The sequence below is a fragment of the Scyliorhinus canicula genome, chromosome 21 (genome assembly GCF_902713615.1).
Source record: "Scyliorhinus canicula chromosome 21, sScyCan1.1, whole genome shotgun sequence".
NCBI lineage: Eukaryota > Metazoa > Chordata > Chondrichthyes > Carcharhiniformes > Scyliorhinidae > Scyliorhinus > Scyliorhinus canicula.
This window is the reverse complement of record NC_052166.1, coordinates 6,407,435-6,421,535: the sequence shown is the minus strand read 5'-3', so window position 1 is coordinate 6,421,535 and position 14,101 is coordinate 6,407,435. Positions and strand designations below refer to the sequence as shown.

Sequence of the window (14,101 nt, the reverse complement as noted above, 5' to 3'; positions counted from 1 at the left end):
GGAGCCGACGTTGCTCGTCAGGGTGACTGGAGATAGTGGCCTCTCTACTGATGGGAAGGGGGGGGGGGGGGTGTGGGTGGGGGGGGGGGGGGGGGGGGGTGAGACACAGGAGCCTCTGGGTATTCAGATGTTGGCTGGGAGCTGCTGCACAGTGGCGGGCGGGCAAGGGCGGGTGGATGGACTGGGTTGCGGGGAGGTTGTCGGGATCTCTCTGTTCTGAGAATGTTTGATCTTTTCCCCTCCTCCTACCACACCTCCCTTTCAGATGTGAACGAATGCGAGGCCGGTCCATGCAGCCAGGAATGTGCCAATGTTTATGGATCGTATCAGTGCTACTGCAGGCAGGGGTATACCCTCAACCAGGTGGACAGAACTACCTGTGAAGGTGAGTTTCCGGTTGCGTTTAATAATGCACTTGGGGTTTAGGAGTGTTGCACGTTTTACTATGGGCGTAAAACGCGTTTATTGGGGTGTATTAACTTCAAAGTGCTTAACACCACTAGGCTCTGTCTTATGTATTTATTCAGCTTTAGGAGTCGCCAGTTGCCGTTTAGACAACGTCACTAGTATTCCAAGGTCAAGTTCAAAGTAATAAAGACGATACACCGATTAGTAAGGTCCAAACGATAATATTTATTATACAGTTATAATAAATATTCATGCACACACTAAGAGACTAAGCTATGACTAAACTAAAGTAATCAGAATACTTATCTAACAGGAACAGGCAAGGTCAGGGAGCGAGGCCTTCGTCCTGGTCTTGGGCTGCAACCTTCAGCAAGCGTTCTGGTCACTGGGGGTTCTAGCGGGCTTAGTTCGCGTAGCGAGCGTCGTACTGGCACTTACGGTTCGGCGGCTGGTGCTCAACGGCTGGAGTCAGTTTGGATCTTCAAGGTCGTGGTCGGAGCCGGAGCACGGAAAAACAGACCGGACAACACGAGGTCCCTATCTTTTATAGGGGTTCCATTGTCCTTCCCTCTTCTTGGGCGGGCTCTACCTATTGGGTCAATTCCTCATCGATACTGGATTAATTCCCCAATGCGAGGGGGTCTCCGTGATGGAGGGGGCGTTTCTTATGCCCTTTTGTTTGGAGGTTTCTGGTGCCTCGATGTCTGGGCCTTGATTAGAATGTGTCCATTCAGAATCAAATGTATCTATTGTGTGGGTGTTCAAGTCTGATTGCCTCATTAGCATGCAAAGCGTTTTGCCATTTGCACCTAGCTGAGGTCTTCTCACCTGAGCCCAAACTGGTTTCTGCTGCTGCAGAATGCAAAATGCTCTTTGCAGACTGCTGTTCTGGCTAAACTGTCTGTTTCCCAGCAGTCTTAGCGCTTGGCCTATTTTTGTAGCTCAGCATCCATTTTAGGTGGCTACAGGAGAATGAGAGGCCACCTCTTTCAAGATCCTGGAGGGATAAAAGGGGCGGCATGGTGGTTAGCACTGCTGCCTCGCAGCACCAGGGACCCAACTTCCATTTCAGACTTGGGTGACTGTGTGGAGTTTGCACTTTCTTCCTGTGTTTGGCCACGTAACAAATACATTAATAGGATGGAAACAGAGGGATATGGGTCCCGGAAGTGCAGAAGGTTTTAGTTCAAACAGTGTCATGTGAGAGTCCCTTTAAGAAAGGATTTTGTCTTATCACATGGCTTGAGTGATGTCATTTTGTGGGTGGAGTTGGGCTGTGGCTCTGTGAGCTGTTCTAGTTTCATGTTCACTTTTGACTGCTGTGGACTCGGGGAGAAAGAAGTGTTTTGTTCCTGTCTCTCTATTTTCATTTTAAACCATTGATTATAGCTACCTGCTTTGGCAACTTAAAATAAATAGTTTGCTTTCCAGAGGGTTTAAACCTGCTAGTGAGACGGGGTCAGAATCTCAGGAAAAGCCAGTCTTATTCAAGTGAGAATTCAGAGTGCTGTGCCACGCCCTTGAAAAGGGGTTTTTTGTTTATGGGATTTTGTTTTTGAATTGGAACAGCTAAGGGGGGATTCATTAAGGGTTATAATAGATTACTGTAGCTGTGTGGGTATTTATGTTTGTGATGATAAAAATTCTTGCTGTGTGTGTTATAAAAACATTAACTAAATTCTTGGAATAAAGCTTGTTTTTGTTTAAAGTAAGAAGTCTTACAGCACCAGGTTAAAGTCCAACAGGTTTGTTTCAAACATGAGCTTTCGGAGCACTGCTCCTTCCTCAGGTATCAGCTCCTTCACCTGAGGAAGGAGTAGTGCTCCGAAAGCTAGTGTTTGAAACAAACCTGTTGGACTTTAACCTGGTGTTGTAAGACTTCTTACTGTGCTCACCCCAGTCCAACGCCGGCATCTCCACATTTTGTTTAAAGTATCCAGGGAGACTGTTGAATTACACCTGAAGGGAAGGCTCTTGTGCTCATCGTAGCCAAATTCAACATTTTGTTATGGGCCAGGGTCTAAAAACTCCAAAGGATATTATGGAGTTTTCCTGAACTATAACTTTTTGTAATAATTTTCAATTCCTCTCTGGCCACAGGAGAGATGCCGGAGAACAGGAGGATTGCCAATGTGGTACCATTATTCAAGAAAGCAGGCAGAGATAAACCATGAAACTACAGGCCAGTCAATCTAACCTCAGTGGTGGTGAAACTATTGGAAGCAATTCTGAGAGATAGAATTAATCTGTATTTGGAAAGAGGTTAATCTAGAACAGTCAGTCTGGGTTTGTTAAAGGGAGGTCATGTCTGACCAACTCGATTGAATTTTGCGAAGAGTTGACCAGGTGAATAGATTGAGGCAATGCATTTGACATCAACAAGACTTTAAAAAAAAAATTTTAAGTACCCAATTCATGTTTTCCGATGAAGGGGCAATTTAGCGTGGCTAATCCACCTACCCTGCACATCTTTGGGTTGTGGGGCTGAAACCCACGCAAACACGGGGGGAATGTACAAACTGCACCCGGTTGGTGACCCAGGGCCGATTTTGAACCTGGGACCTCGGCGCCATGAGGCAGCAGTGCTAACCACTGTGCCACCGTGCTGCCCGACACCAGCAATACTTTTGATAAGGTCCCACATGGGAGACTGACAGCGAAGGTAAGAGGCCATGGGATCAAGGAAATTTGGCAAATTGGATCCAGAATTGGCTGAGTGGCAGGAAGCAGAGGGTGATGGTCAAGGGGTGTTTTTCCGACTGTGTCCAGTGACGTCCCGCGGGGATCAATGTTGGGGCTCTTGCTGTTTTATGGTTCAAATAAATGACATGAATGTAAGAGGCTGGTTCAGTAAGTTTGGGGATGATAATAAAATTGGTGGGGTGGATATAGATGGACTGATCAGTGGCAAATGGAATTAATCCTGAAAAGTGTGAGATGATGCACTTGGGCAGGGGCAGCAGGGTAGCATGGTGGTTAGCATAAATGCTTCACAGCTCCAGGGTCCCAGGTTCGATTCCCAGCTGGGTCACTGTCTGTGTGGAGTCTGCACGTCCTCCCCCTGTGTGCGTGGGTTTTCTCCGGGTGCTCCGGTTTCCTCCTACAGTCCAAAGATGTGCGGGTTAGGTGGATTGGCCATGCTAAATTGCCCGTAGTGTCCTAATAAAAGTAAGGTTAAGGGGGGGATTGTTGGGTTACGGGTATAGGGTGGATATGTGGGTTTGAGTAGGGTGATCATGGCTCGGCACAACATTGAGGGCCGAAGGGCCTGTTCTGTGCTGTACTGTTCTATGTCTATGTTCTAAACAAGACTAGGAAATACATGATAAACAGCAGGACCTTGGCAAGCACCAAGAATCAGAGGGACCCTTGGTGTGAATGCACACTGGTCCCTTAAGGTAGCAGGGCAGGTGGATACAGTGGTTAAGGAGGCACCTGGAGGGCGGTGCATTGGTTAGCACTGCTGTCTATGGCGCTGAGGACCCGGGTTCGATCCCGGCCCCAGGTCACTGTCCGTGTGGAGTTTGCACATTCCCCTCATGTCTGCGCGGGCTTAACCCCCACAACCCAAAGATGTGGAGGGTAGGTGGATTGGCCAGGCTAAATTGCCCCTTAATTGGAAAAAAAATAATTGGGCACTCTAAATTTATATTTTAAAAAAAGCATATGGTATACTTGCCATTATTGGCCAAGGCATGGAGTTAGAGAACAGGAGGTTATGCTGGAACTGTATAAAACGTTGGTTAGGCCACAGCTCGAGTACTGTGTAGAGTTCTGAAATCCACATTATAGGAGGAATGGGATAGCACTGGAGAGGGTGCAGAGGAGATTTACCAGGATGTTGCCTGGGCTGGAGAGTTTTAGTTAGGAAGAGAAATTGAATAGACTGGGGTTGTTTTCCTGGGAGCAGAGGAGACTGAGGGGGGGACATGATTGAAATGTATAAAATTATGTGGGGCATAGATAGAGTAGACAGGAAGAAACTTTTTCCCTATGTGGAGGGATCAGTGACCAGGAGGCATAGATTTCAGGTAAGGGGCAGGAGGTTTAGAGGGGATGTGATGAAAAACTTTTTCACCCAGAGGGTGGTAGGAGTCTGGGACTCGCTGCCTGAAAGGGTGATGGAGCCAGAGACCCTCATAACATTTAAGAAGTATTTAGATGTGCTCTGCCTTCTCAACCTTGTCCCTCGTCTGAGGTGTGGTGATCGTCCAGTCAGCTCTCCGCCCTCAAATGGGAAAAGCAGCTTATCGTCAGCTGGGACTATGACGGCTTTACCATACCTTTGTTGTTTAAATAGACACTGCAGACAAGGCTATGGGCCCAGTGCTGGAAATTGGCATTAGAATACTTAAGTGGTTGTTTTTGGCTGGCGCACACACGATGGGCCTTTTCTGTGCTGGAGACCTCTGTGATTATCTTCCAGAGTTAAAAGAACACTCTGGTGTTTCATTGTGTCGAAGCTAACTCCTGTCTCTCTCTCCCTCCCTATCAGATGTCGATGAGTGTTCTCTGACTGCTTCCACCCTTTGTGCTCATCATTGTGTGAACACACCAGGGTCCTTCGCGTGTATTTGCCCTGACGGTTACGTCCTCGCTCTCAACGGAAGAAACTGCCAAGGTATGCCTTTACTCAACCTAATGATTCTCGGTACGTAGACGAACCTGGCCACAGAGGATTAAACCACATTGCCGCCGATGCAAAGGGGAACTGCTGCAGTCTCACTCTGGCTTCATTCCCTCAGATCTCGACGAGTGCACACTGGGAACCCACAATTGCACAAGGGCCGAGACTTGCTTCAACGTTCAGGGTGGATTCAGGTGCATCTCTTTCGAGTGCCCCTCCAATTACCAGAGAGTGGGACAGGCGTAAGTACCTTCCACGTGGCCGGGAGCGGCTTTTTTTTTTGACAGCTGCACTGGTAAAGCCCGAACCGTTCTGCCTGGGTGTAAACACCGCCTCACAATCACGCTTGGGCACATCACTGCCCCAAAGTGACTGAGGATTGCAAACCGTCCTCTGTGGACTGCATTTCGCTGGAGTAATCCTGATTCTTTGCTGGACTCTGCGGACTGTTTGCTGTTTATATAAATTCTGTAGACTGCCGTGATTTAAGTAGATTCTGCGGACTGTTTGCTGTTTTTATAAATTCTGCAGACTGCCGTGATTTAAGTAGATTCTGCGGACTGTTTGCTGTGGTACGCTGTTTCCCCGTACTGGACGCTTTATCTGCGTTGGCTAGACAGCTGGTTAGTGATGCAAATGGTTACCGGCTGAAGCTCTGCCTACTCAACCTTGTCCATCTGAGGTGTGGTGATCCTCCAGTCAGCTCTCCCTCTCAAATGGGAAAAGCAGCTTATAGTCAGCTGGGACTATGGCGACTTTACCTTACCGTTGTTGTTTAAATAGATACTGCAGACTGTTTGCTGTTTATATCGATTCTGCAGACTGCTGTGGTTTAAGTAGACACTGTGGACTGTTTGCTGCAGTGCACTGTTTAAATAGAATTCATCATGTTTGTTGTGGTGTATGGTTTTAATAGATTCTGTAGACTGATTTGCTGTAGTCTATGGATTATTTTGCTGTAAACCTGTGACATTGATACTCATGATTCATGTTTTTATTTCCTGTTACTCCTGGATAGCCGTTGTGAGCGACTCTCGTGCCAGGATTATGTTGAGTGCCAGACGGAGCCACAGAGGATCACCTATTACCAGCTCAGCTTCCCCATCAACATCCGGGTGCCGGCCAACATCTTCCGCATCATCCCCTCCCCTGTCTACCTGGGTGACAACATCCTGCTAGGCATCACCGGGGGCAACGAGGACAGGTTCTTCAGCACCCGCCGGCACAACAACTACACGGGCTTCGTCTACCTGCAGCTGCAGCCTCGGGCACCTCGCGACTTCCTGCTGGATGTGGAGATGACGCTGATCAGGCAGGGCCGCGCCACCAAATTCATCGCCAGGATCTACGTCTTCATCACTGGACATTCTCTCTGAGGGTCTCCAGATTGCTCTTCCAGATTCTACCCTCTTCCCCCACCCCCGCACCCCTCTGCAGGCCCGTGTTTGGAGGGTGTGACCTTTTTCCAGACCACCCCCCTCCACAATGTTGCCCCCTCCCCACAATCCATCACACAGCTGCAAGGGATAGGAGGAAAACATCTTTCACAAGCTCAGGTCGCTGTGAAGTTCTCTCATTCCTGTAATAGCCACAATCAATTTGTACCTCCCAAGGCAATGACAAAAATAACCTGTTTTTTGTGAATGATGTCAGTTGAAAGGTTGGTCAGGAGGCCAGCTTTACTCTGTATCTAACCCCGTGCTGTACCTGTCCTGGGAGTGTTTGATGGGGACAGTGTAGAGGGAGCTTTACTCTGTATCTAACCCCGTGCTGTACCTGTCCTGGGAGTGTTTGATGGGGACAGTGTAGAGGAAGCTTTACTCTGTATCTAACCCCGTGCTGTCCCTGTCCTGGAAGTGTTTGGTGGGGACAGTGTAGAGGGAGCTTTACTCTGTATCTAACCCCGTGCTGTACCTGTCCTGGGAATGTTTGGTGGGGACAGTGTAGAGGGAGCTTTACCCTGTAACTAACCCCGTGCTGTACCTGTCCTGGGAGTGTTTGATGGGGACAGTGTAGAGGGAGCTTTACTCTGTATCTAACCCCGTGCTGTCCCTGTCCTGGAAGTGTTTGGTGGGGACAGTGTAGAGGGAGCTTTCCTCTGTATATAACCCCGTGCTGTACCTGTCCTGGGAGTGTTTGATGGGGACAGTGTAGAGGGAGCTTTACTCTGTATCTAACCCCGTGCTGTACCTGTCCTGGGAGTGTTTGATGGGGACAGTGTAGAGGGAGCTTTACTCTGTATCTAACCCCGGGGTGTCCCTGCCCTGGGAGTGTTTGATGGGGACAGTGTAGAGGAAGCTTTACTCTGTATCTAACCCTGGGGTGTCCCTGCCCTGGGAGTGTTTGATGGGGACAGCGTAGAGGGAGCTTTACTCTGTATCTAACCCCGTGCTGTACCTGTCCTGGGAGTGTTTGATGGGGACAGTGTAGAGGGAGCTTTACTCTGTATCTAACCCCGTGCTGTACCTGTCCCGGGAGTGTTTGATGGGGACAGCGTAGAGGGAGCTTTACTCTGTATCTAACCCCGTGCTGTACCTGTCCCGGGAGTGTTTGATGGGGATAGTGTAGAGGGAGCTTTACTCTGTATCTAACCCCGTGCTGTACCTGTCCCGGGAGTGTTTGATGGGGACAGCGTAGAGGGAGCTTTACTCTGTATCTAACCTGGTATCTGGATGTGAAAGGGGTTCCCACACTGCGTGGGAGAATTACTGAGAAGGAGCACTGTCCCAGGTGCCTGAACGAAGTAAGCATTTTGACCAAGTATTACTTTTCTGTTGCTTGCTTGCTTGAACATTGTCAAAAATAATTAATATAGAACAATCCCGTCTCCTGTTCTTTCTTCTCTAGTTATTCTCTTCTCCAGTTGCGCAGTTCTGTTTTCTCGAGCGAGTCCTTCTGACGCAGTGGCCTTGGGAATGGCGAAAGCCAATGTGGATCGGTGGGAATGGCAACACCCTGGAATAGTCGCCGTCTATCGATAAAGTACAGCGGAAAGTTGCCACTATTACAGTCACGGCAACGGCATGCACAAACTCGAATGACCCAGATCGTCTATCTTGTCTTCACGATGGTGGTTGAGGGATCAATAGCCAGGATTATAGAGCGCAATCTTTGCGGTAACCAGGTCATATCACAAGTTCCAGTCCACGACCATCTCCAACAAGGGAGAATCTAGTCATCTCCCCATGATTATGAATACCCCCCCTCAAAAAAACCCAATCAATATCCTGGGGGCTACTGTTGACCAAATACTGAACTGGATCCAGCCAATACTTTGCCGACAAGAACAGGTCAGATGCTAGGAATTCTGCAGAGTGCCACTCACCTTCTGACACTCTTCGCCTTCGCCCCCGCCCCTCCCTCCCCTCGCAAAGCCTGTCCACCATCTACAAGGACACAAGTCAGGAGTGTGATGGACTCTCCCATTCGCCTGGATGAGCGCGGCTCCGACAACACTCGAGAAGCTCAACACCATCCAGGGCAATGCATCCCCCCCACTCGATCCACCGCTAACCCCCACCGTCAACACCCACTCCCTCCACCCACCGACACACAGCGGCAGCCGTGTGTACCGTCTACAAGATGCACTGCCGCCACTCGCCAAGGCTCCTTCGACAGCGCCGCCCAATCCCGCCACCTCCACCCCCTAGAAGGACAAAGGCAGCAGACGTCATGGGGGACACCCACCGCCTGTTGCCCTTCCTCACTCCACACACGCACCACCTCAACTTGGAAATATCTCGGCCATTCCTTCACTGTCGCTGGGCCAGAATCCTGGAACTCCCTCCCTAACAACACTGTGGGCGGGCCTCCTTCACACGGAGACTCCAGCGGTTCAAGATGGCGGCTCACCCGCCACCTTATCATCAAGGTATCGTCAGCCTTGCCAGCGATGCTCCCATTCCGCGAACGAATGATAAAAAATGTGACACACAAATACACACACACACACGGGATTCTGCTTTTTTGAAACACCTCTCTAAAATTTTTATTTCTATAAGGACCCAACAGAAACCCTAAAACAAACAAAAAAAAAGCAAAAAAGAACAACAAATAGTTAAAACAAATTAATTACACGCAGGTTTTAATTACAATGCAGTCGGAGGAGAGAGAGAGAGAGAGAGAGAGAAAGTGAGGGAGGAGACGGGTTGAGGAGGTGGATTAATGTAGCCGTTCTTTCACCAGTTATACTGTACAACAATAGAATCGCTGACACACTTTGCGGCGAATTTCCTCTCGGTCCTGCTCCCACGTCCCCTGCAGTTTTAGCGTTTAGTGTGTGCCTTTAAAACAGGCAGTGAAATAAAAAGAGAGAGACCGCTGTGTGTGTGGGGGGGTCAGGGGAGGTGGCAAGTTTCACCCGTGCGCACCGGGCCTCGAATGCTCACTACATCTATGACCACACAAGGTCCAAAATCAGCCCCACCCCAGAACTATTTCATCTCTTTATGCGTGTCTGCCCACGCTCCTGATAGAGCGCACCTACGTTCCGGCTCGAGAGAGAGAGAGAGAGAGAGAGAGGGGGAGGGCTTTATGCGTGTGCATTGCCGATGCACGACACCACTGCGCTTGTGTGGCCAGGGTGCCTTTGAGTCTGTGGCCCGAGAGAGAGAGCGAGCATGCACCCGGGTACGTGTGCGCGCAAGACAGCACCTCTGATACATGTGAACAGTGCGTGCGTCAGAGAACGCCTGTGTATTCACGCTCCAGTGAGAGAGAGAGAGAGAGAGAAAGAGAGAGAGTGCCATTGTGCACATACAACCACCTTTCAAATGGGGTTATCTGAAGTTACCGCACTGGATTCGGAGACACGAGAGATGGCATAACTGCGCAGACGCGAGAAGACGCGTGTTGGAGAACAGCTACAGGGATTGGTTAATACATCATGCACACGATAACAGAGCTGATTTACTCCCACCTGCTCCCCCCCCACCCACTCCGCTCCTCTCCCACAAAGGCCGCAAACCCCCCCTCCCTCACCAACTGAAAGTATCAGGCTTTGTGACAACTCTTCTCCGTACACCCGCGTTGGGTAGTGAGCGCCATACGGTTGGTTTCTTTTCTCGCATACAACCGCTCCCCTCCCTCTCTTCTCCCCCCGACCCTGTATCCTCAGGAAGGGGAAGGCCGTGGAGGGGGCAGGATTTTAGGTAAGATGGAAGGGGGCAGGGGAAGGGAAAGAGAACTAAAGTACATTTGGGGGGGGGGGGGGGGGCAGGAGAAAAGAGTGGGGAAGTGACAGAGAGATTCAACTGACTGCGTTCCTGGCGGTTCGAGTCACCCTGGTGAGATTCAGTGCTGAGAGTTAACATGGGCGAAGTGATCACCGTTAACCCCCTCCTCGAAGCCCCCCCCACCTAACCCCATACCCTGCCAGCCCCCCCTCCCACAACCCTGCTCCCCCCCTCCCACAACCCTGCTCCCCCCCTCCCCCTCCCACCCCAACAGTGGTGTTATACTCCGGCAGCGAGTATTTTACATTTGTCCCCCACCTCCCCACCCCCCCCCCCCCCCCCAACACAACCCCCGCCGCCGAACGCAAATCAGTCCTCGGCTTGGTTTTCCTCCATTGCTGTTAATTTTCATGTTTTCCCCTCCTCTCCCTCGCCCTCCCCACTGCTCTCAACAGGGTGACGCCAGCCGCCCCCCCCCCCCCCCCCCCCCCCCCCCCAATCCCCTGCCCCACCCTCCCACCGAAGTCAAGAGTCTCTCGGGTGGCCTGCGTCCACGACAAAGCTGCTGAGGAAGGTGGCCTTCGATCATAACTGCTGGAACAGAAAAACAAAAGACAGAATCAGAAGCAGGCGCGAGCAGGAACAGGCCAGGGAATCAATGTTAATCGTCGGGTCGGACTGGACTTGAGAACTGCTGAAGGTCAAAAAAAAAAAGAGAGACGGGAACTTTTCCCTCTTCTGATGCATCAGGGCAGCTGTCAATGACCAAACTATAATGAGGCCAACAACAATTTGTACTGCATGGGGAGAGAGCCCGGGAATGATTGGCACGGTCCAAAGCTCTGATTAGTAGAGGATGTTTTGACATGGGGAATGCGGGACATGTCTATCAAACACACTCACGCGGTCTCCATAGCAATTCGTAGAATGGGATGACACATTGCGAGGAATCGGATACAACAACTCGCATTGATAGGGCGCCTGCAGCAGTCTAAAGAGTGCACAAGGTGATTCACAGGAGGGTAAATGTGACAGATTCTGACCCCGAGGCACGGGCGCAGATACTAGGGACAGGCTCGGTCAAAGAGGTCGGTCTTTAAAAAATGTCTTGAAGGAAGAGACAGACAGAGAGAGAGAGAGAGAGAGAGAAAGAGACAGAAAGAGAGAGAGGGAGAGAGGCTTAAGGAAGAATTGGGGTGGCACGGTGGTTAGCATTGCTGCCTCACAGCTCCAGAGCTCTGGGTTCAATTCCAGCCTCGGGTGACTGTGCGGAGTCTGCACGTTCTCCCCGTGTCTGCGTGGGTTTCCTCCGGATGCTCTGGTTTCCTCCCACAGTCCAAAGCTGTGCAGGTTGGGTGGATTGGCCGTGATAAATTGCCCCTTAGTGTCGAAAAGATTAGGTGGGATTACTGGGATAGGGTGGAGGCATGGGTTTAATTAGGGTGCCCTTTCCAAGGCTGGTGCAGACTCGATGGGCTGAATGGCCACCTTCTGCACTGTAAATTCTATGATTTGTAAATTCTATGAATTCCAGAGCTTCGGGCCCGCAGGCAGCTGGAGGCACGGCCGCCAATGGTGGAGTGATGGGAATGGGGGATGCTTGAGAAGCCGGAATTCGAGTGATCTCAGAGGACTGTCGGAGGTTAGAGACAGGGAGGGTTGTAGGGGTTGGAGGAGGTTACAGATATAGGGAGGGTTGTAGGGGCTGGAGGAGGTTAGAGAGATAGGGAGGGTTGTAGGGACTGGCGGAGGTTACAGAGATAGGGAGGGTTGTAGGGGCTGGAGGAGGTTACAGAGATAGGGAGGGTTGAAGGCGCTGGAGGAGGTTACAGAGATAGGGACGGTTGTAGGGGCTGGAGGAGGTTAGAGAGATAGGGAGGGTTCTGGGGGCTGGAGGAGGTTAGAGTTCGGGAGGGTTGTAGGGGCTGGAGGAGGTTACAGAGATAGGGAGGCTTGTAGGGGCTGGAGGAGTTTGGAGATGGGGGAGCGGGAGAACATGAAAATAAGGATGGGAATTTTGAAACAGGCATTGTTGGACTGGGAGACAGTGTGGATCAGCGAGCATCCTGTTGAACTAGTTAGGACTGTCCCGGGCCGTGCGTCCAGTTCTGGGTGGCTCACTTGGGAAAGGATGTGAAGACTTTGGAGAGGGTACAGAGGAGATTCACAAGAATGATTCCAGGGACATAAAGAAGTGTAGATCTGAGGATCGATCGGAGAGATTTGGACTATTTTCCCTGGGTGGGACCATTTCTTTGTTGAATACGGACGTGAAGGTATTGGTGAGGGCATGGCATGGTGCGTGCCAGCGGTGGTTCTGAGGATCAAAAGGGTTTTGTGAAGGGTAGGCAACTCTCCAGTCACGTTAGGAGGCTGCTGAATGTAGTTATGACTCTGTCAGGGGAGCGGCACTGGAGGTTACTGTTTCCATGGATGCGGAGAAGGCCTTTGACCGGGTAGAGTGGAGGTATCTGTTTGAAATTCTGGGTAGGCTTGGGTTTGGGCCTAGGTTTGTGGCATTGGTGCATCTTTTGTATGCGTCCGCTGTGTCAGGTGTGGGTACGAACAAGAGGAGTTCAGCGGGTTTTGGGTTACATAGGGGAACGAGGCAGGGTGGCCTGTTGTCACCGTTGTTATTTGCGCTAGCTATCGAGTCCTTGATGTGACGAGGGATTCTGAGGCGGGGGAGGGAGCACTGGATGTCGTTAGCACTGTTGCTTCACTGCGCCAAGGTCCCAGGTTTGGTTCCCGGCTTGGGTCATGTCTGTGCGGAGTCTGCACGTTCTCCCCGTGTCTGCGTGGGTTTCCTCCGGGCGCTCCAGTTTCCTCCCACAAGTCCTGAAAGACGTGCGGTTAGGTGAATTGGACATTCTGAATTCTCTCTGCATTTTTACCCAAACAGGTGCCGGAATGTGGCGACTCGGTTGTTTTCATACTAACTTCATTGCGGTGTTAATGTAAGCCTACTTGTGACAATAATAAAGATTATTATTATTGTGCAGACAAGTGATAGCACAGTGGCACAGTAGTTAGTACCGCTGCCTCACGGCGCCCAGGTCCCAGGTTCGATCCCGGCCCTGGGTCACAGTCTGTGTGGAGTTTGCACATTCGCCCCGTGTCAGCGTGGGTCTCACCCCCACAACCCAAAGATGTGCAGGGTAGGTAGATTGGCCACACTAAATTGCTCCTTGATTGGGAAAAAAAATAATCGGATACTCTAAATTTATTTTTTAAAATGCCGACAACCTGTTGTTTTTGCGTTGGATCCGCTGGAGAGTATGGGCAGAATCATGGGCCTGTTGAGAGACATTCGGGGTCTTCTCTGGGTATAAGTTGAACGCAGGGAAGAGCGAGGTGCTCATGATGAATGCAGCGGCGGGGGGGTCAATTTGGGGGAATTACCGTTTAAGGTGGCAAGAGAGTGGTTCAGGTATTTGGGATTCAAGGTGACACATGAGTGGGCCACGATGCACAGGTTGAACTTGACCGCGTTAGCGGAAAGGTTAAGGGGGGATTTCTTTTAAAAAAAAAAAAATTTAGAGTACCCAATTCATTTTTTTCCAACTAAGGGGGCATTAGCATGACTAATCCACCGACCCTGAACATCTTTGGGTTGTGGGGGCGAAACCCACGCAGACACCAGGGTCCCAGGTTCGATTCCCGGCTGGGTCACTGTCTGTGCGGAGTCTGCACGTCCTCCCCGTGTCTGCGCGGGTTTCCTCCGGGTGCTCCGGTTTCCTCCCACAGTCCAAAGATGTGCGGGTTAGGTGGATTGGCCATGCTAAATTGCCCGGAGTGTCCTAAAAAGTAAGGTTAATGGGGGGGGGTTGTTGGGTTACTGGTATAGGGTGGATACGTTGGCTTGAGTAGGGTGATCATTGCTCGGCACAGC

The 14,101-nt window shown here is 50.7% G+C and overlaps 2 protein-coding genes across 3 annotated transcripts in view; one reads left to right on the top strand and one right to left on the bottom strand.

The window, feature by feature from the left end:
* LOC119955912 (fibulin-1-like) overlaps positions 1-6,644 on the top strand; it is a 51,975-nt gene extending 45,331 nt beyond the window's left edge. The window contains exons 11-14 of the mRNA XM_038782570.1: positions 266-385; positions 4,904-5,029; positions 5,154-5,277; positions 6,054-6,644. Coding sequence (XP_038638498.1) covers positions 266-385; positions 4,904-5,029; positions 5,154-5,277; positions 6,054-6,411 — 728 coding nt within the window. The 3' untranslated portion in view covers positions 6,412-6,644. The remainder of the gene's footprint in view (positions 1-265; positions 386-4,903; positions 5,030-5,153; positions 5,278-6,053) is intronic.
* A 4,061-nt stretch (positions 6,645-10,705) lies between these two features.
* The window catches only part of LOC119955621 (lysine-specific demethylase 5C-like), a 46,714-nt gene continuing 43,318 nt past the window's right edge, over positions 10,706-14,101 (bottom strand). Inside the window, exon 14 of one of the 2 annotated variants that reach the window (XM_038782022.1) lies at positions 10,706-10,800. In XM_038782022.1, coding sequence (XP_038637950.1) covers positions 10,795-10,800 — 6 coding nt within the window. In that variant the 3' untranslated portion in view covers positions 10,706-10,794. Of the gene's footprint in view, positions 10,804-14,101 lie in introns of both variants that reach the window. The other variant, XM_038782021.1, reaches the window with a different exon arrangement.